General features: G+C 43.6%; 1 protein-coding gene across 1 annotated transcript in view; it reads left to right on the top strand.

The window, feature by feature from the left end:
• Positions 1-20898, top strand: part of LOC137367122 (intron Large complex component GCFC2-like) — an 85849-nt gene that overhangs the window by 55913 nt on the left and 9038 nt on the right. The window contains exons 8-10 of the mRNA XM_068028559.1: positions 2459-2698; positions 5602-5752; positions 5990-6111. Of these exons, the coding sequence (XP_067884660.1) occupies positions 2459-2698; positions 5602-5752; positions 5990-6111 (513 nt within the window). The remainder of the gene's footprint in view (positions 1-2458; positions 2699-5601; positions 5753-5989; positions 6112-20898) is intronic.

Genomic DNA, 20898 nt, shown 5'->3' on the forward strand with positions numbered 1-20898 from the left:
TTTTCTCTGACTCCACGCAGAAGGAGCATCTTTTATTTATTGGGTATTAATAAAGACATGGTGTGTAAACACATACATGTAAAAATGTGTTACATGTCTGCCATGCAATGTCCAAGTCACATTTGTACTTGATAGTGCTTTGTTACAGACTCAAAACAATCTTGAAAAAATTACAAGGAAAGACTAGTATCCTGAGCTCTTCTGACCTGGAGTCTGAAATTTGTAAGCAATTAATTGACCTTTGGTTCGCCTCGTTGATTACAAATAGCTACAATTACCTGCTTCCCACAGGTATGCTTGAGCAGCAGCCTTAAAGGGACAGGGCAAGTTAGCAGCTAAATATTACAAACATTCTCTAGATCTCAGACTGTGATCCTCCAGTCATTTATAAACTTTTTTGTTAAATAGTACTGTAGTCTGTTTTAGAACTTTAAAACTTTCATAGTCATTACACAACAGCTTTATCAGTAATTAAATGACAACTTATACGTGATAAAATGCTAATATACCAAAAAAAACTGCACATTCTGAAAATCTGAATTGAAAACAAACTGCAGGAAAGGTACAGCAGGTTCATCAGTATCTGTAAAACAAAACACCAGTTAATATTTTGCTGGAATTCCTCAGAAGGGATATACCTGAAACATTAAATCGTCTTTCTCTTTGCTGACAAATCCACTATACGTTAATAGCATTTCTTTAATTACTGTATAATGAATAAAATTATATAGACTTTTTTTGGTACATTACAGGGGCGGCAGGTGGCGCAGTGGTTTGCACCGCAGTCTCACAGCTCCAGCGACCCAGGTTCAGTTCTGGGTACTGCCTGTGCAGTTTGCAAGTTCTCCCTGTGACCACGTGGGTTTCCGCCGGGTGCTCCGGTTTCCTCCCATAGCCAAAGACTTGCAGGTTGATGGGTAAATTGGCCATTGTAAATTGCCCCTAGTGTAGGTAGGTGGTAGGAGAATTGAGGGAAGGTAGGGAATATGGGATTAATGTAGGATTAGTATAAATGGGTGGTTGTTGGTCGGCACAGACTCGGTGGGCTGAAGGGCCTGTTTCAGTACTGTATCTCTCCATGACTCTATGTTACAATTTTGTTCTGCACATTTTTGTTTTACTTTGATGGTCACTCTACCGTAGCAGTACAGTATGCAACCTGCTTTAGGAGTACTGTGTACTTTATTTCCATTTTTAAATTACTTGAGAGAAATTTCCAATTTCGATTGCTGGAAGAGCAAATATGGACTACTCCCTCACGGCTGTAAAATGCTCAGAGTTTGTACTTCTGGTGAAATATTTTCTTTTTAAGCTGACATGAGTTTTATACTATGAATGTAAGCATTGAATGTTGAATTCCAAATGCCCACAAAACTTGTTGGTTTTTGCCGTTTGCTATTTTTTTTGGTGGAGATGGGGAGGTGGATGAGGGGAAATAAACCAGCACTGTTAATGTGATGCATTTCAATGACTAGTTATTATTTTGCTGCCAGATACAGCAGATGCTTAGTTTGAGTTTCAGGAGGAATGTCTTTAGATTGCATGGCACAGTAAATTTGATCAACCTTCTAGTAGAGAATAATGTTGGAAATATGCAGCAGAGTGATCAGCATTAGAAAAATAAGGAGTGAGAAATGAAAGGAGGGACTTCTCAAATCTAAATCTGCCGGTTCTGATGAGGATCACCACTGAAACGTTTACTTATCTTTTGGGTGTTGACTGACCTGTGCATTTCCAGAATTTTCTGTTTTTTGTTTTCTGTGGCCCACAATCGTCAATTATGTTTTACTAGTGAAGCCAATACTCAATATGGTCTATAATATATATTTTACATATCTAGAATCATAGAATGGTTATAGCACCGAAGGAAGCCATTCGGTCCACCATGTCCATGCTACTGAGCTAGTCCCACTCTCTGCCTTTTCCCTGTAGTCCTGCAATTTGTTTCTGTTCAGTTAATTATCCAATTCCCTTTTGAAATTCACGGTTGAATCTGCCTCCACAACACTGTCAGGCACAGCATTCCAGATCCTAACTACTCATTACATAAAAAAGTTTTTCCTCATGTCACTTCTGGTTCTTTTGCCAATCGTCTTAAATCTGTATAAATAAATATAAAACTTTTTTTTAACCAAGGTCTGATAGAGTGGTAGAATTGAGTTTGGACCTGCAGTTTTCTTCCTTTATGAAATTCAGATCTTGGCTAATATGAAAACACCCTGCAGGTATTTCCCTACAGGAATTGAGGGGAGATATTATTGCAGCAAATGCAGACTTCCAGATGGATGCCTTTATCGGCAACAACAATGATTTGCCCACCCTTTCATGGAGATCTGACAAAGCATGAGGGGAAAGAACATTTTTGGAACAGCTTTGATCTTCTGTGCCTTGAATTGCAAATGCTGTAATTTTGTGTTTTCATTATTTTGTCTTTTTTTTGTTTCAACTAGATAGCTAGGTTTTTATCCTGTTTCCTTGTTTGAACAAATTTAACACAGATCACATTTTGAAGGAATCCAAGAAGATTTTCGAAGATGTACATAAGGACTTCTATAGTGTTGACAGAATTTTAGCCAAGTTTGGGTTGTGGCGGCAGAAATTTCCTCATTCATATTATGATGCTTATATTGGACTTTGTCTTCAAAAAATTCTGAATCCCTTAATCCGTGTGCAGCTGATTGGCTGGAACCCTCTTAAAGTAAGTGTTGAATGATAATCATAGGGCTTATAATGGATTGTACATTAAAATTCTCTTTACAGATTGCATTATAAGCCTTCATTGTCAAATAATATAGAAAAAGATAGAAAAGAAAGACTTGCAATTGTATAGCACTTTTCGCAACCACCAGACCTCTTGAAGTGCTTTACAGTCAGTGATGTACTTTGAAGTGTAGTCACTGTTGTAATGTAGGAAAGGCAGCAGCCAATTTGCACACAGCAAACTCCCACAAACAGCAATGTGATAATGAGCTGGTAATCTGGTTTTTGTTTTGTTGATTGAGGGATAAGTATTGACCAGGACACCGGGGATAACTCCCCTGCCTTTCTTCAAAATAGTGCCATGGGATCTTGTATGTCCATCTGGTGAGAGAAGATGGGGCCTCGGTTTAACGTCCATCCAAAGAACAGCACCTCTGGTCAGCCTTGATTTTTGTGCTCAAGTCCTGGAGTGGGACTTCAACCCGGAACCTTGTGACTTCAGCGAAAGGAGTGCTACCAATTGAGCCACACCTGACACCCCTGTAGATAGGCAAAATATGTCTTTTGTGCCAGTGAGCTCTGTATGTAAAGGATGTATAGTCATTAACCATGGTGTGTAGGATTGAGTCTGATGACTCAAACACTATTGGCCCTACTGTAAGTAATGCATTTTCCATACATCATCATTTGACCAGTGTGTGTTCTAAAGTAACTTAAAAAAATATATATATTCCAAAATTAAACACACTAGTTCTGTCTACTGGCTGTTTCGAACATTGGCAAAACCTCCCTGTATTATAGTATCACAATTTAATGGTCAAAATTTTGTTAGAATTTGCCATTTATTATTAGTTGGAACACAGTAAAGGACTAAAGTAGTGGACAGTGGAATGCCTATGGATGCTATTGATATGAACCTCCAGAAGGTATTTGATAAAGTGCCTCACAAGAGACTGTTGGCTAAAGTTGAAACCCATGGAATTGAAGGCAAATTATTGATCTGATTAGGAAATTGGCTGCACAGCAGGAGGCAAAGAGTAGGGATAATGGTCAGCTATGCTAATTGGTAGATGTGACTAGAGGTGTCCTGCAAAGATCTGTTGGCCTCAACTATTCACCGTATTTATTAATGAGTTAGCTGATAGGATAGAAAGCCACATATCCAAATTTGCCAATGACACCAAGATGAGTGGCATTGTAAGTGGTGTAGATAGAAGCATAAAATTACAAAGAGATATTGATAGATTAAGCGAATGGACAAAACTGTGGCAAATGAATTTCAGTGTAGGCAAATGTGAGGTCATCCACTTTGGACCTTAAAAGGATAGAATAAGGTACTTTCTAAATGGTGAAAGCTAGAAACCGTGGAGGTCCAAAGAGCCTTGTGGGTCCAGGTACATAGATCAGTAAAATGTCATGAACAGGTACAGAAAAATAATCACAAAGGCTAATGGAATGCTGGCCTTTATATCTAGAGGACTAGAATACAATGGGTGGAAGTCATGCTTCAGCTATACAAAGTCCTGATTAGACCACACCTGGAATACTGTGAGCAGTTCTGAGCACCGCACCGTAGTAAGGATATACTGGCCTTGGAGGGAGTGTACTGTAGATTTACCAGAATGATACCTGTACTCCAAGGGTTAAATTACAAAGCAAGATTATAAAAACTAGGGTTGTATTCCCCGGAATTTAAAAGGTTAAGGGTTGATTTGATGAAAGTTTTCAAAACATTAAGGGGAACAGAGGGTAGTTAGAGAAACTATTTCCACTGTTTGGGGACTCTAGGACCAGGGGCACAGAGCCAGACCCTTCAGGAGTGAAATTAGGTAACACTAATGTACATGAAGTGTGGTGGAAGTTTGGAACTGTCTTCCTTAAATGGCAATATGTGCTAGATCAATTGTTAATTTTAAATCTGAGGGTTTTTTTGATTATCCAAAGGTATTAAGGGATATGGGGAAAAGGCAAGAATATGGAGTTTGGTCTCAGACCAACCATGATCTCTCTGAATGGCAGAACAAGTTTGAAGGGCTAAATGGCCTACTCCTGTTCCTGTGTTTCTAACATCTTAAACGGAGCTATGCAAACTTCCAGATGGATGCCATTATTGGTATTGACTGATTTGGGAGCTGGTCCTTTTCACTTGAGGAAATCTTTATGATAAACGGTGTGGGTGCATTTTGCGGACTCAGAAAGATTCAGTAGCAGATGAGTTCTGCAGTGTACAACTCTGCTAATGTTGGTGTTCACAGAGGAGAAGCAGAGATCAACGTTGAAGCTATCCTTCAGCCAGCACAGTCAGAGGCCTAGGAGTAGGTTGTCTGTTGACCTTTTGGTTACAGATAGCACATGGCAGGAGGAAACTAAAAAGAAAGTGAAATGTAGCTTCAGTCAGGAGTTTTGTGCAGAGTGAATGAGATGAAACTGTGTCAGCCATGGCTCAGTGCCACTCCAGAACTTGAGCTTAAAAATCAAGTCCTACCTGTCCTCTCAGGTACACTTAAAAGATCCCATGGCACTACTTTGAAGAAGAGCAGGGCAGTTATCCCTGGTGTCCTGGCCAATATTTATCCCTCAATTAACATCACAAAAAAATTATCTGGTCGTTATTACATTGCTGTTTGTGGGAGCTTGCTGTGCGCAAATTGGCTGCCGCGTTTCCTGCATTACAATTGTGACAACACTTCAGAACTACTTGATTAACTGTAAAGTGCTTTGAAACGTCCAGTAGTTGTGAAAAGTGCGATATAAATGCAAGTCCTTTTAGACATATTGCAGAAAATATTATATGTATGTTTTATTTTTGGTGTGCAATACTTTATGTAAAATGATTAGAAATGAGCAAACGTGGTGAAGACTACAGTTAACACATTCCTAACATCCATCATTGCTGTTTAGCCTGACTGCTTGGACTTGGCAGAAATGTCCTGGATTTTAGCATTGGAAGAGTTCTGTCACATGGAAGATGAAGAATTCAAGAAAAAGGAAAACTCTGATGCAACACTACTTTCCACAGTAATTGAAAAAACAGTTATTCCTAAAATTGAAGGTAATTTAACAATATCCAAATGTCCTGACTTTTGTTTAGGCCTCAATTATAGCAGGCTGTTTCTTCGCTAAAATTAGTTTTTTTCATGGAAAAAAATTATGACTTAATTACATTGAAATGTGTATAGTAATGATATTTTAGAGATTCACATTTTATTATTTTTTTTAAATTGAAATGACTCACTTAATTTACAAAAGGTTTCTGAAAATCAAGTTTAATTGAATTTTGTTTTCCCAGGCTTTGTAATTCATGTGTGGGACCCTTTGTCATCCTCACAAACACAGAGTTTAGTACAAATCTGCAGAAATCTAACAGAGGAATATGGTGTTTTTAAAGATGAACAAAGCAAAGCCACGCAGGTACGCAAATCTCTGCTGCAGAACCTTTTGAAGAATCTTCCTGATGTCACAATTTAATCTTTTATTTTTAATGCCATTTCTTTTCCTTAAATATATATTTCAATGGCTCACTAGAATCAGGGATTATACCCATAGATTGGAAGCAGGCTTATGTTTGACAATATTCAAAAAGGGCAACCAATCAGACTGGGAAATATAGACCTATTAGCTTGGCTTTGGTTACAGGCAAGTAACCTGGGGTTAATTTTCACATTTTGCACATAGTGAAAACTGGTGTTGTGGATCGACTGGCTGTTATATACCCACCCAGTTTTTCTTTCCCGTTGACTTCAGTGGAAAACTGCAAGGGTTATAGAAGGTGCGGTCAAACCGCAACTTCCAGTTTCACATCTTCTCTATTTATATTAATTATCTGGATGAAAGTTCACAAATATGCAAAAATGTGTGCAAGTGTTAGAACCTAATTTAAGAAAAAACATTTAAAAAGTGTCTCCTGACAGCGGAGAGCGATCGCTGGCGTCATCAGTGCATCCAAACATTTGCCAATATGAGTCCGCGCATGTGTGCGGTGATGTCACCACGTAATGAAGTCCAAGCGTTGCCTCACCTCTTAATGCGCGCGAACACCGCCTCCATCTCCCCAATAGCATCCCGCTCCCTCCCACGATCGTTACCTTAATCGCCGCTTCTCTTCGCCGCTCCCTCCTGCAATCACCACTTCTCTTCCCTGCTCTCTCCTGTAATTGCTGCCACAATCGCCGCTTCCACTCCCCGCTCCCTCCCACGATTGTCGCCTCAATTACTGCTTCTCTTCGCCACTCCCTCCCACGGCCATCTGCTCGCTGTTCCCTCCCGCCTCCCCCAACTGCTCACCACTGCATCCCGCCGTTCTCTCCGGCACCCGACTGGTCGTTTCCTGCCTTGCCGCTCGCTCCCCACCCCTTGCCGCTTCTTCTCTTACCCCGCCCCCCCTACCCCCAGCACTTCTCCAGGGAGCAAGAGGTGTGAGGGAATGGCAAGCAGATGGGCGAGACGAGCAGTCAGGAGCGGCGGGAGAGGATGATGAGCAGAGGGGGGCAGGAGGGAGCGGAAAAGAGAAGCAGCAATAGCGGGAGGGAGTGGTTTACTGTTGGGGGCGGATGGATGCGGCAAACGGGGCCATTGAGAGGAAAGGGGCTTGGGTTCAATTTGTTTTTTTTTTGTGTTAAATTGAGCAGTGCCATCTTTATTACTGGCAGCTGCCTGAGACGTTGCAGACAGTGACTTTTCAGTTGATGAAGCTGCATTTGCGCATGCGCCAGTTCTGTGCCACTTAGTGGTTGCATTGTTAGCAAATGCAGACAAACAAATACTCGGTGAGACAGAGGGAATAAGTCCATATCTGGCAGATGTCATTTAATGTTATGCACACAGAAAGGGCTAATGTCAATTATGTATACTGTGCAATGTTCCAAACTAAGGCCTGTTGAGCAGGAACGAAGCCTAGCTATATTTGTACATGAATCCCCAAAGAGTCATAATCAGTGCTGCAAGGCTGTAGCAGAAACAAATAGAGTATTAGGATGTATTACCTGGACAATCTAATATTAAACAAAAAGCACCATATTATCTTGTGTAAGACATTGGTTAGGATACTATGAATATAAAGTTAGGATACAAGTTGAATAGCTCCAGTTTTAGTTTCTCACATGATAGCCAATATAAAGGCCCAGGAAAAGTTTCAGAGGACAGTCACTAGATTAATACCTATTGTAAAAGCCCTTCGTTAACACGATAGGCTTAGAACGCTGAGTCTTTTCATTCTCTAAAACGTGTAGACTGCAGGTAGATTCAATGTGGTATTTAAAAATAAAAATAAATGGAGACTAGAATGTGTCCATATGGATAGAATAATTGAATTAGATAGGTTTGGGAGAAGCAAGGGAGATGCATCTAAGTTGCATAAGCATCGAACTAGGGAAATGTCAGGAGCTTTTTATTTTCACAGAGGGTAAATAACTTTTGGAACAAGTTGCTGGCTTTTGTTAAGAGAGCAGATTCACTGCAAGTATTCAAAAGAGAGCTGGCATGTTCCTAACACCATTAAGTTCTTTTCAATCAATAAAATAGGACTGGTGATGTAGTGGCACGAGAGTTTGTTTTATCTTGTTAAAAACTTAATATTTTTCATGAGTTCATACCAGTTGCTTATGCATCATTTCTGATGTGAGACCACTTCTTTCAGAGAATTTCTGATAGGTGAGTGGCTGAAAACACTTCTAGTAATTAGTAAGAATAACTTGCTCAATCTAATATCTGAAGAAAATGTTGATGTGGAGTGGTCACATCAGTGGTAATGACAGCAAACTCTGACAGATGGCTCATCTTATAAGCACAGCTTATACTCTTGTACTCTTGCTTGTTTTTAATACACTGCCTCAGGTCTTCGGCTTGTGACTAGAAATCTCGCATTTTGGAAGTGTCAAAATTTGGCAGACCTGGTTGTAACAACAAAATAAGTGCTTAAATCTGCAGACCAAAAACAAGCGTGATACTTTATTTTATTTATTTTTATTTAGAGATACAGCACTGAAACAGGCCCTTTGGCCCACTGAGTCTGTGCCGACCATCGACCACCCATTTATACTAATTCTACATTAATCCCATATTCCTACCACATCCCCACCTTCCCTCAATTCTCCTACCACCTACCTACACTAGGGGCAATTTATAATGGCCAATTTACCTATCAACCTGCAAGTCTTTGGCTGTGGGAGGAAACCGGAGCACCCGGCGAAACCACTTTAGATAAGCCACTTTCCATGTTTCCAAAGACAACAATGAAGCAGCTGTTAACAACTGAAAGACAAAAATAATTACAATTGGATGGCCGAGTCTGATGGAAAAAGAAATTGCGCATGTTTTTCTCAGACTGAAATTGGTTGCATTAACACATGGTATCTTTGATATGTGGAGGATGATACATTTCTGGTTAACATTCTGATAAACTGGCCATTGCTGAAACAAGTAATTAAGGGATTTGAAACTTTTATCAGGGTTGTATTAACTAATAAATAGGATAAGTCTTGAAATGTTCCGTCCTTCAGTACAGCCAGCTTATCTTGTGTGTTCATAAACTGTGTTTGATAAAGGAAAGTTCACAAAATTGCACAGAAACAAGAACTGTTCAATTAGGCAGAAAACCTAATCAAATCAAATCAGAATCAAATTGATTCAGTGGTGAGTAACTCACCTGCTGACTGTTCAATGCCTGTCCACCTTGTCCACCTGTGTTCTTTGTACAAGGCACAACTCAGGAGTGTGATGGAATATTCTCCACTTGCCCCTGGATGGGTGCAGCTCCAACAACACTCAAGAAGCTCGACACCGTCCAGTACAAAGCAGTCTGGTGAATGGCATCCCATCCACCTCCTTCAACATTCACTCCCTCCACCACCGACGCACAATGGCAGCAGTGTGTACCATCTACAAGATGCACTGCAGCAACTCACCAAGGCTCCTTCGACAGCATCTTCCAAACCCCGACCTCTACCACCTAGAAGGACAAGGGCAGCAGATGCATGGGAACACCACCACCAGCAAGTACCCCTCCAAGCCACACACCATCCAGACTTGGAACGATATTGCCATTCCTTTACTCACTGGGTCAAAATCCTGGAACTCCCTTCCTAAAAGCACTGTTGGTGTACTTACAGACCAAGGACTGCAGCAGTTCATGAAGGCAGCTCACCACCACCTTCTCGAGGGCAATTAGGGATGGGCAATAAATGCTGGCCTTGCCAGTGATGCCCACATCCCATGAGTGAATTAAAAAAATTTGAACTTGTCAAAATTGTCATTAGAAAACAAGAAATAGAAGCAGGAGCAGACCATATAGCCCATAGAGCCTGCTCCGCCATTCAACACGATCATGGCTGATCTTGGGCTTTTTCCCAATGAATGATGTTAGGCTAACTGACCTGTAGTTCCCTGTTTTCACTCTCCTTTCTTGAAAAGTGGTGTAACATTTGTCAATTTCCAATCTGATAGGACCATTCCTGAATCTAGGGAATTTTGGAAAATCATAGCTGGTGCATCCATTATCTCAGCAGCTATCTTTTTTAGAACCCTAAGGTGTAGGTCATCAGGTCCCAGGGGTTTGTCAGATTTGAGTCTCCAATACCTTTTCTCTGCTGATATGAATTTCCTTAATTTCCTCACTTTTTTTTAGCCCCTAGGTTACTATTTTTGATATGAAATTTGTGTCTTCTACTATGAAGACAGACACAAAATACTCATTCAATGCCTCTGCCATTTCCTCATTCCCCATGATAATTTTGCCTGTCTCTGCTTCTCAGGGACAAGTGTTTACTTTAGCTACTCTCTATCTTTATATATACCTATAAAAGCTCTTACAATCTGTATTTCGATTACTGGCTAGTTTACTCTCATTCTATGTTTTCCTTTTTTATCAACTTTTTGGTGGCTCTTTGCTAGTTTCTAAAACACTCCCAATCCTCAGACTTGCTGCTGTTTTTTGCAACATTATAAGCCCCTTCTTTTAATCTTAATACTATCCTTACCCTCCTAAGTGAGCCACAGATGGGTCTTCCTTGCTGAGTTTTTGTTTTTCAATGGAATGTATTTTTGTTGAACATTTTGAATTGTTTCTTTAAAGGTTTCCCACTGTTCATTTACCCCGATACCTTTTAGTCTATTTGCCCAATTAATCTTAGCCAGTTCTCCCCTCTGATCTACGTAATTGGCTTTGTTTAAGCTGAAGATTCTTGTTTGTGATTGGAGTATGTCACTTTTAAACTTAACATGGAATTCAACGGTATTATGATCACTATTTCCCAGTGGATCTTTTACTATGACATTACTAATGCTTCATTACACAATACTATTTCTAAGATAGCTATAGTCCGAGTCCGTTCCACAATATATTGCTCCAAGAAACTGTCCCGAAAACAGTCGATAAACTCATCTTCTCGAACACTCTTGCCAATTTCATTGTCCCAGTCTATATGAAGATTCAGATCTATTTCACAATTATTATATTCCCTTTGTTACAAGCTCCAATAATTTCGAGTTTAATGCTCCATGAAACAGTATAACTGCTGTAAAGGGGCCTATAAATTACTCCCACCAGTGTTTTATGATTCTCGCTATTCCAGATTTCCACCCATACTGGTTCTACTTCATGATTGACTGAGGCCAGAACCTTTCTCGCGAACGTCCTTATGCCATCCTTTACCATCAGTGCTACCCCTCCTCCTTTGCTATTCTGTCTGTCTTTCTGAAATATTTTGTACCCTTGAATATTTATTTCCCAACCTTGGTCACTATGCAACCATGTCTCTGTAATGGTAATTGGAACAAGAACAAAGAACAGTACAGCACAGGAACAGGCCATTCGGCCCTCCAAGCCTGCACCAATCTTGATGCCTTCCTAGACTAACACCTTCTGCACTTCCGGGGCCCATATCCCTCTATTCCCATCCTATTCATGTATTTGTCAAGATGTCTCTTAAACGTCGCTATCGTATCTGCTTCCACCACCTCCCCTGGCAGCAAGTTCCAGGCACTCACCACCCTCTGTGTAAAATAACTTGACTCGCACATCCCCTCTAAACTTTGCCCCTCGCATCTTAAACCTATGTCCCCTAGTAACTGACTCTTCCACCCTGGGAAAAAGCTTCTGACTATCCACTCTGTCCATGCCGCTCATAACTTTGTTAACCTCTATCATGTCGCCCCTCCACCTCCGTCGTTCCAGTGAAAACAATCCAAGTTTTTCCAACCTCTCCTCGTAGCTAATGCCCTCCAGACCAGGCAACATCCTGGTAAACCTCCTCTGTACCCTCTCCAAAGCCTCCACGTCCTTTTGGTAGTGTGGCGACCAGAATTGCACGCAAGTGTGGCCTAACTAAGGTTCTGTACAGCTGCAACATGACTTGTCAATTTTTATACTCTATGCCCCGACCGATGAAGGCAAGCATGCCGTATGCCTTCTTCACAACCTTATCCACCTGCGTTGCCACTTTCAGTGACCTGTGGACCTGAACGCCCAGATCTCTCTGCCTGTCAATACTCCTAAGGGTTCTGCCATTTACTGTATACCTCCCACCTGCATTAGACCTTCCAAAATGCATTACCTCACATTTGTCCGGATTAAACTCCATCTGCCATTTCTCCGCCCAAGTCTCCAACCGATCTATATCCTGCTGTATCCTCTGACAATCCTCATCACTATCCGCAACTCCACCACCCTTTGTGTCGTCCGCAAACTTACTAATCAGACCAGCTACATTTTCCTCCAAATCATTTATATATACTACAAACAGCAAATGTCCCAGCACTGAACCCTGCGTAACACCACTAGTGACATCCCTCCATTCAGAAAAGCACTCTTCCACTGCTACCCTCTGTCTTCTATGGCTGAACCAGTTCTGTATCCATCTTGCCATCTCACCTCTGATCCCGTGTGACTTCACCTTTTGTACCAGTCTGCCGTGCGGGACCTTGTCAAAGGCTTTACTAAAGTCCATATAGATAACATCCACTGCCCTTCCTTCATCAATCATCTTCGTCACTTCCTCAAAAAACTCAATCAAATTAGTGGGACACGACCTTCCTTCACAAAACCATGCTGTCTCTCGCGAATAAGTTTGTTTGTTTCCAAATGGGAGTAAATCCTCAAGTGCTTCATCTGTTCCTAGCCTTCGAGCCCTTACAAATGCTTCCTTTTTATTTTTGACTAGACTCACAATATCCCGTGTTATCCAAGCTTCCCGAAACTTGCCAAACTTGTCTTTCTTCCTCACAGGAACATGCTGGTCCTGGATTCTAATCAGCTGACGTTTGAAAGACTCCCACATGTCAGATGTTGATTTACCCTCAAACAGCCGCCCCCAATCTAAATTCTTCAGTTCTTGCCTAATAGTGTTATAATTAGCCTTCCCCCAATTTAGCACCTTCACCCGAGGACTACTCTTATCCTTATCCACAAGTACCTTAAAACTTATGGAATTATGGTCACTGCTCCCGAAATGCTTCCCCCACTGAAACTTCGACCACCTGGCCGGGCTCATTCCCCAATACCAGGTCCAGAATGGCCCCATCCCTAGTTGGACTATCTACATACTGTTTCAAGAAGCCCTCCTGGATGCTCCTCACAAATTCTGCCTCATCCAAGCCCCTAGCACTAAGTGAGTCCCAGTCAATATAGGGGAAGTTAAAATCACCCACCACCACAACCCTGTTACCTTTACATCTTTCCAAAATCTGTCTACATATCTGATGCTCTACCTCCCGCTGGCTGTTGGGAGGCCTGTAGTAAACCCCCAACATCGTGACTGCACCTTTCCTATTCGAGCTCCACCCATATTGCCTCGCTGCATGACCCCTCTGAGGTGTCCTCCCGCAGTACAGCTGTGATATTCTCCTTAACCAGTAATGCAACTCCCCCACCCCTTTTACATCCCCCTCTATCCCGCCTGAAGCTTCTAAAACCTGGAACATTTAGCTGCCAATCCTGCCCTTCCCTCAACCAAGTCTCTGTAATAGCAACAACATCATATTTCCAAGTACTAATCCAAGCTCTAAGTTCATCTGCCTTACCTGTTATACTTCTCGCATTGAAACAAATGCACTTCAGACCACCAGTCCCGCTGTGCTCAGCAACATCTCCCTGCCTGCTCTTCCTCTTAGTCCTACTGGCCTTATTTACTATGTCCTCCTCATTTATTTCACTAGCTGTCCTACTGCTCTGGTTCCCACCCCCCTGCCACACTAGTTTAAACCCTCCCGAGTGACGCTAGCAAACCTTGCAGCCAGGATATTAGTGCCCCTCCAGTTTAGATGCAACCCGTCCTTCTTGCACAGGTCCCATCTGTTCCTGAAGAGAGCCCAATGGTCCAGATATCTGAAACCCTCCCTTCTGCACCAGCTGCTCAACCACGTGTTTAGCTGCACTATCTTCCTATTTCTAGCCTCACTGGCACGTGGCACAGGGAGTAATCCAGAGATTACAACCCGAGAGGTCCTGTTTTTTAACTTACTACCTAACTCCCTAAACTCCCCCGGCAGGACCTCATCACTCTTCCTGCCTATGTCATTGGTACCAATGTGTACCACAACGTCTGGCTGTTCACCCTCCCCCTTCAGAATGCCCCCTCTCCGTACAGAGACATCCTTGACCCTGGCACCAGGGAGGCAACATACCATCCTGGAGTCTCTTTCATGTCCACAGAAGCGCCTATCTGTGCCCCTGACTATAGAGTCCCCTATAACTATTGCTCTTCTGCGCTTTGTCCCTCCCTGCTGAACAGTGTCAGCTGTGGTGCCGCTGCTCTGGCTGCTGCTGTTTTCCCCTGATAGGCCATCCCCCCCAACAGTATCCAAAACGGTATCCTTGTTAGAGAGGGGGATAGCCACAGGGGATTCCTGCACTGACTGCCTGTCCCTTCTAGCGGTCACCCATCTATCTGCCTGCACCTTGGGTGTAACCACTTCTCTAAAACTCCTGTCTATGACGCTTTCTGCCACCTGCATGCTCCTAAGTGCATCCAGTTGCCGCTCCAACCGATCCACGCAGTCTGTGAGGAGCTGCAACTGGGTACACTTCCTGTAGATGTCGTCGCCCGGAACGCTGGAAGCGTCACGGACCTCCCACATCTCACAGGTGAAGCACTTCACCCCTCTAACTGACATTTCTAGCACTAATTAGTTAATTAATATAAAATAAATAAATACTTATTAAATCCTTACTAAATTATGAAACACTTAACTATATGGTCCCTAGTGCTAGATTTCTGCAATAAATACTAAATGCTGTCTAAATACAGTAACCTCCTCCGTCTGGTTTAGTTACTCTACTTGTTAATTTGTGTTTTAATCAATTTTTATCAGTTTTATTTTCAAATTCAGTGCAGATTCCCTACCAGCCAATCAGGTCACAGCTTTCCTGTGACGTCACTTTTTCCGTTTTTTTTTCCACCCGAGGTAACTTCCCGCTCTGAAACTCCGCCCTCCGAGTCTGCTCCGAGAATCCCCGAGGTAAGTTTTTTATACTTACCGCTCTGGAACTCCGCCCTCCGAGTCTGCTCCGAGAATCCCCGAGGTAAGTTTTTTCTACTTACCGCTCTGGAACTCCGCCCTCCGCATCTACTCCGAGAATCCCTGAGGTAAGTTTTTTATACTTACAGGCCTGGAACTCCGCCCTCCGAGTCTTTAGAGTCATAGAAAGTCAGAGAGAGATACAGCACTGAAACAGGCCCTTCGGCCCACCGAGTCTGTGCCGACCATCAACCACCCATTTATACTATTCCTACATTAATTCCATATTTCCTACCACATCCCCACCTTCCCTCAATTCTCCTACCACCTACCTACACTAAGGTAAATTAGCCATTGCAAATTGCCCCATCAACCTGCAAGTCTTTGGCTGTGGGAGGAAACTGGTGCACCCGCCGGAAACCCACTCTGATCAATTTTCCTCCGATTTGGCCCTGGGACTAAAGCCAACTCCAGTTCTGCCAATACTGTCCTAAATTACACAAGTACTCACCATTGTGGATATTAATTTTCTTTTCCAAATTATTACCTTTATAAATGTCACAGTTCTTCTGTTGTACAGGATGGATACTAAACTAAGGGCATTTATCAGGAATCAAAAATGTGTAGGCTTTTCACGTGGCAGGAATCTCTTAAAAATTTGAAAAATAGTACCTTCTCTGGGTTTAAATAGTCTGTCTATAGCATAATATAGACTGTATCAGAGCATGCAAAGCCTTTTATTCATGCCTACAGCTTTCCAGAGAGTTGCGTAACAACTATTGCGTGCGTGTAACTTGTCAATGTAACTGAGAATTATATTGATTTTTGCTGCATTGCTGAAATTTAAATGTCAGCTTAAAAACATTTCAAAAGTTTTAATTTTAAAGAGTTCAAACTTTGAAAATAATCAAATATTTTCCTGCCTAATATTATACATATAATTTTTAAAAGTAGCCACAGTTCCCACTTCTGATCAATTTCGAGTGGCAGTTTCCAGAAAGCGTGCTTTTGTGGACAACACTCAGCTGCCATGCCTCAGCAATTTGGTCTCAAAGATGAAGAATGGTCATTTGGTCCAGCTACCAGAGGGCTTCCACCATCTGTAAAATGTGTGGGCTTTTCACGTGGCAGGGTGAAAGAGTCGAATCCCTGAGGTAAGTTTTTTTTATACTTACCGCTCTGGAACTCCGCCCTCCGAGTCTGCTCCGAGAATCCCCGAGGTAAGTTTTTTATACTTACCGCTCTGGAACTCCGCCCTCCGAGTCTGCTCCGAGAATCCCTGAGGTAAGTTTTTTATACTTACCGCTCTGGAACTCCGCCCTCCGAGTCTGCTCCGAGAATCCCCGAGGTAAGTTTTTTATACTTACCGCTCTGGAACTCCGCCCTCCGAGTCTACTCCGAGAATCCCTGAGGTAAGTTTTTTATCCTTACAGGCCTGGAACTCCGCCCTCCGAGTCTGCTCCGAGAATCCCTGAGGTAAGTTTTTTTTATACTTATCGCTCTGGAACTCCGCCCTCCGAGTCTGCTCCGAGAATCCCCGAGGTAAGTTTTTTCTACTTACCGCTCTGGAACTCCGCCCTCCGAGTGCTCATTTAGCTCTATTTGTGACACTAATTCATCTATCTTATTGCAGATGCTTCGTGCATTCAGATAAAGAACCTTTAATTTCATTTTTCTTTACTTATATTCCCTGCAATGACCTTACTTACTGATGTACAATTTTTGTTAAACTCTCTGTCCCTTCCTGTCCTATTCTGCTTGTCTCACACGCTACACTGTTCCGATGCCTTGCCTTTCTCTTTAGATTTCTAAATCTCCTCTCCCTGCCCTCTGTTAGTTCACAACCTCTAGCCTTATCTGCTGGTGCACTCTTAAGTTTGTACACTCTGTCCCTTCCCTGCCACACTTATTATCATTACCCTTATTGCTATCTTGCCTTCTGTCTCTTTAAATTATTTCATCTTCCTCACTTGATCCCTCGCCCCCACTATTTAGTTTAAAGCCCTCTCTGCCGCCCTATTTATATGACTCGCCAGAACATTGGTTCCAGCATGGTTCAGGTGAAGGTAGTTGCAACGGTACAGCTCCCACTTTACCCAGTACTGGTGCAGCGCCCTGTGAATCGAAACCCATTTCTCTCACACCAATCTTTGAGCTACACATTTAACTCTCTAGTCTTATTTACCTGACACCAGTTTGCTCGTGGCTCAGGTAATAATCCAGAGATTATTACCTTTGAGATTCTGCTTTTTAATTTAGTCCCTAGCTCCGCCTATTCCCTATGCAGAACCTTTTTCCTAGTCCTATCCATGTCATTGGTACCCACATGGACAATGACAACTGGATCTTGCAGGTTTCTCCCAGCCCTGAGCAAATGTCCTGAACCTTGGCAACGCAGCTTTCTGGACGCAGCTTTCTGGACTAAAAACAAGAAATGCTGGAACCACTCAGCAGGTCTGGCAGCATCTGTGGAAAGAGAAGCAGAGTTAACGTTTCGGGTCAGTGACCCTTCATCGGAACTGACAAATGTTAGAAAAGTCACAGGTTATAAGCAAGTGAGGTGAGGGTGGGGCAAGAGATAACAAAGGAGGTCTAGATTGGACCAGGCCACATAGCTGACCAAAAGGTCACGGAGCAAAGGCAAACAATATGTTAATGGTGTGTTGAAAGACAAAGCATTAGTACAGATTAGGTGTAAATACACTGAATATTGAACAGCAGCAAGTGCAAACCTGAAAACAAACAGTGGGTAAGCAAACTGAACAAACTAAGATGAAATGAAATAAATGCAAAAAAAAGGAAGAAAAAATAACTAAAAATGAAAGTAAAATGGGGGGCTGTCATGCTCTGAAATTATTGAACTCAATGTTCAGTCCGGCAGGCTGTAGTGTGCCTAATCGGTAAATGAGATGCTGTTCCTCGAGCTTGCGTTGATGTTCACTGGAACACTGCAGCAATCCCAGGACAGAGATGTGAGCATGAGAGCAGGGGGGAGTGTCGAAATGGCAAGCAACCGGAAGCTCAGGGTCCTGCTTGCGGACTGAGCGGAGATGTTCCGCAAAGCGGTCACCCAGTCTGCGCTTGGTCTCCCAGTCTGCGCTTGGTCTCCCCAATGTAGAGGAGACCACACTTTGAGCAGCGAATACAGTATACTACATTGAAAGAAGTACAAGTAAATCGCTGCTTCACCGGAAAGGAGTGTTTGGAGCCTGGGATAGTGAGGAGAGAGGAGGTAAATGGGCAAGTATTACACCTCCTGTGATTGCAGGGGAAGGTGCCCTGGGATGGGGACGTGGTAATGGAGGAGTGGACCAGGGTATCACGGAGGGAACGATCCCTTCGGAATGCTGACAGGGGAAGGGAGGGAAAGATGCGACTGGTAGTGGCATCACGCTGGAGGTGGCGGAAATGGCGGAGGATGATCCTTTGGATATGGAGGCTGGTGGGGTGAAAAGTGAGGACAAGGGGAACCCTGTCACGCTTCTGGGAGGGAGGGGAAGGGGTCGGACACGGTTGAGGGCCCTGTCAACCACAGTGGGGGGAAATCCTCGGTTGAGGAAAAAGGTCATATCAGAAGCACCGTCATGGAAGGTAGCATCATCAGAGCAGATGTGTCGGAGACGGAGAAACTGGGAGAATGGAATGGAGTCCTTACAGGAGGTAGGGTGTGAAGAAGTGTAGTCGAGGTAGCTGTGGGAGTCGGTGGGTTTATAATGGATATTGGTAGACAACCTATCCCCAGAGATGGAGACAGAGAAGTCGAGGAAGGGAAGGGAAGTGTCAGAGATGGACCATGTAAAGGTGAGAGAAGGGTGGAAATTGGAAGCAAAGTTGATAAAGTTTTCCAGTTTGGGGCGGGAGCAGGAAACGGCACCGATACAGTCATCAATGTACTGGAAAAAGATTTGGGGGAGGGAGCCTGAGTAGGACTGGAACAAAGAATGCTCGACATATCCCACAAAAAGACAGGCATAACTAGGACCCATGCGGGTACCCATAGCAACACCTTTTACTTGAAGGAAGTGAGTGGAGTTGAAGGAAAAGTTGTTCAATGTGAGAACAAGTTCAGCCAGGCGGAGGAGGGTGGTGGTGGATGGGGACTGGTTGGGCCTCTGTTTCAGGAAGAAGCGGAGAGCCCTCAAACCATCCTGGTGGGGGATGGAGGTGTAGAGCGATTGGACGTCCATAGTGAAGAGGAGGTGGTTGGGACCAGGAAACTGGAAATTGTCAAAATGACATAGGGCGTCAGAAGAGTCTCGGATGTAGGTGGGAAGAGACTGCACCAGCGGAGAAAAGATAGAGTCTAGATAGGAAGAAATAAATTCAGTGGGGCAGGAGCAGGCTGACACAATGGGTCTGCCGGGACAGTCCCGTTAGTGGATTTTGGGAAGGAGGTAGAAGCGGGCTGTCCGGGGTTGTGGGACTATGAGGTTGGAAGCTGTAGAGGGAAGATCTCCAGAGGAGATGAGGTCAGTGACAGTCCTTTGGACGGTGGCTTGATGTTCGGTGGTGGGGTCATGGTCCAGAGAGAGGTAGGAAGACGTGTCCGTGAGTTGGCGTTGAGCTTCTGCAAGGTAGAGCTCGGTACGCCAGACAACAACAGCACCACCCTTGTCTGCAGGTTTGATGACCATGTCGGGGTTAGACCTGAGAGAACGGGGTGCCTCAAGTTCAGAGGGGGACAGGTTAGAGTGAGTGAGGGGGGCAGAGAAATTGAGACGACCAATGTCTCGCCGACAGTTTTCAATGAAGAGATCAAGAGCGGGTAAGAGGCCAGGGGGAGGGGTCCAGGTAGAGGGAGAATGCTGGAGGCGGGTGAATGGGTCTGCTGGTCGGGGGGAGGACTCCTGGTCAAAGAAGTGAGCCCGGAGGCGGAGGCAACGGAAGAAGAGCTCAACGTCATGCCGAGCGCGAAATCCGTTGAGGTGGGGGCGCAAGGGGATAAAACTGAGACCTTTGCTGAGTACAGAACGCTCAGCATCAGTGAGGGGGAGGTCAGAGGGTATAGTGAATACACGGCAAGGGGTCAGATCAGAAGGGGTGGGGCCAGAGGGAAGTGAAGCGGAGGGAGGATCTGGAGGGGCATTAGTCCCCATCAGCTGCTGGAGCTTGTGTTCCTTAACACCTGAAAGGAAGAAAAAAAGTTTTTTGTTAATGCGTCGGATGAGACGAAAGATGAAATGAAACTGCGGAGTAGAACAGCTTTGAGATAAGGTGAGGCGGTGCTGCTGGAGAGAGAGGTCCAGTGTGTGCATGTGGCGGTGCATAGCACTTAGTGTGGATCTCAGGATGCAGCGAGAGTAGCAGTCCGAGGAACATTGTATTTCTCGGAGATACCTGTGATCCTGGGTGGTTTCAAAGCATGATGGGTGAAACTGCAGTTGGAATCCACGTGGAATAAGTCGGAGCCGGAGACAGTCACTGAGGAAGGAGATGTGGCTGTGAAAACGAGCTTTCTGGACTCTCGCTCTTGGCTGCAGAGAACTGTGTCTATCCCCTTGACTATACTGCCCTCTATTACTACTACATTCCTATTTACTCCTCTGACTTGAATGGCTTTCTGTGCCATGGTCAGTTTGCTCATCCACCCTGCAATCCTCGTTCTCATCCATACAAGCTGAAAGGACTTCAAGCCTGTTGGATTACTGGTTTTAAGAGTGTTGGATCAAAATCCTGAGAGTTTTAAGCCTCTGTTTAATCAATTGCTGAGTAAAGTAGAAGAAAGTTAAATAATTGCTTTAAGGTGGT

Source organism: Heterodontus francisci, chromosome 3 (genome assembly GCF_036365525.1).
Source record: "Heterodontus francisci isolate sHetFra1 chromosome 3, sHetFra1.hap1, whole genome shotgun sequence".
Classification (NCBI taxonomy): domain Eukaryota; kingdom Metazoa; phylum Chordata; class Chondrichthyes; order Heterodontiformes; family Heterodontidae; genus Heterodontus; species Heterodontus francisci.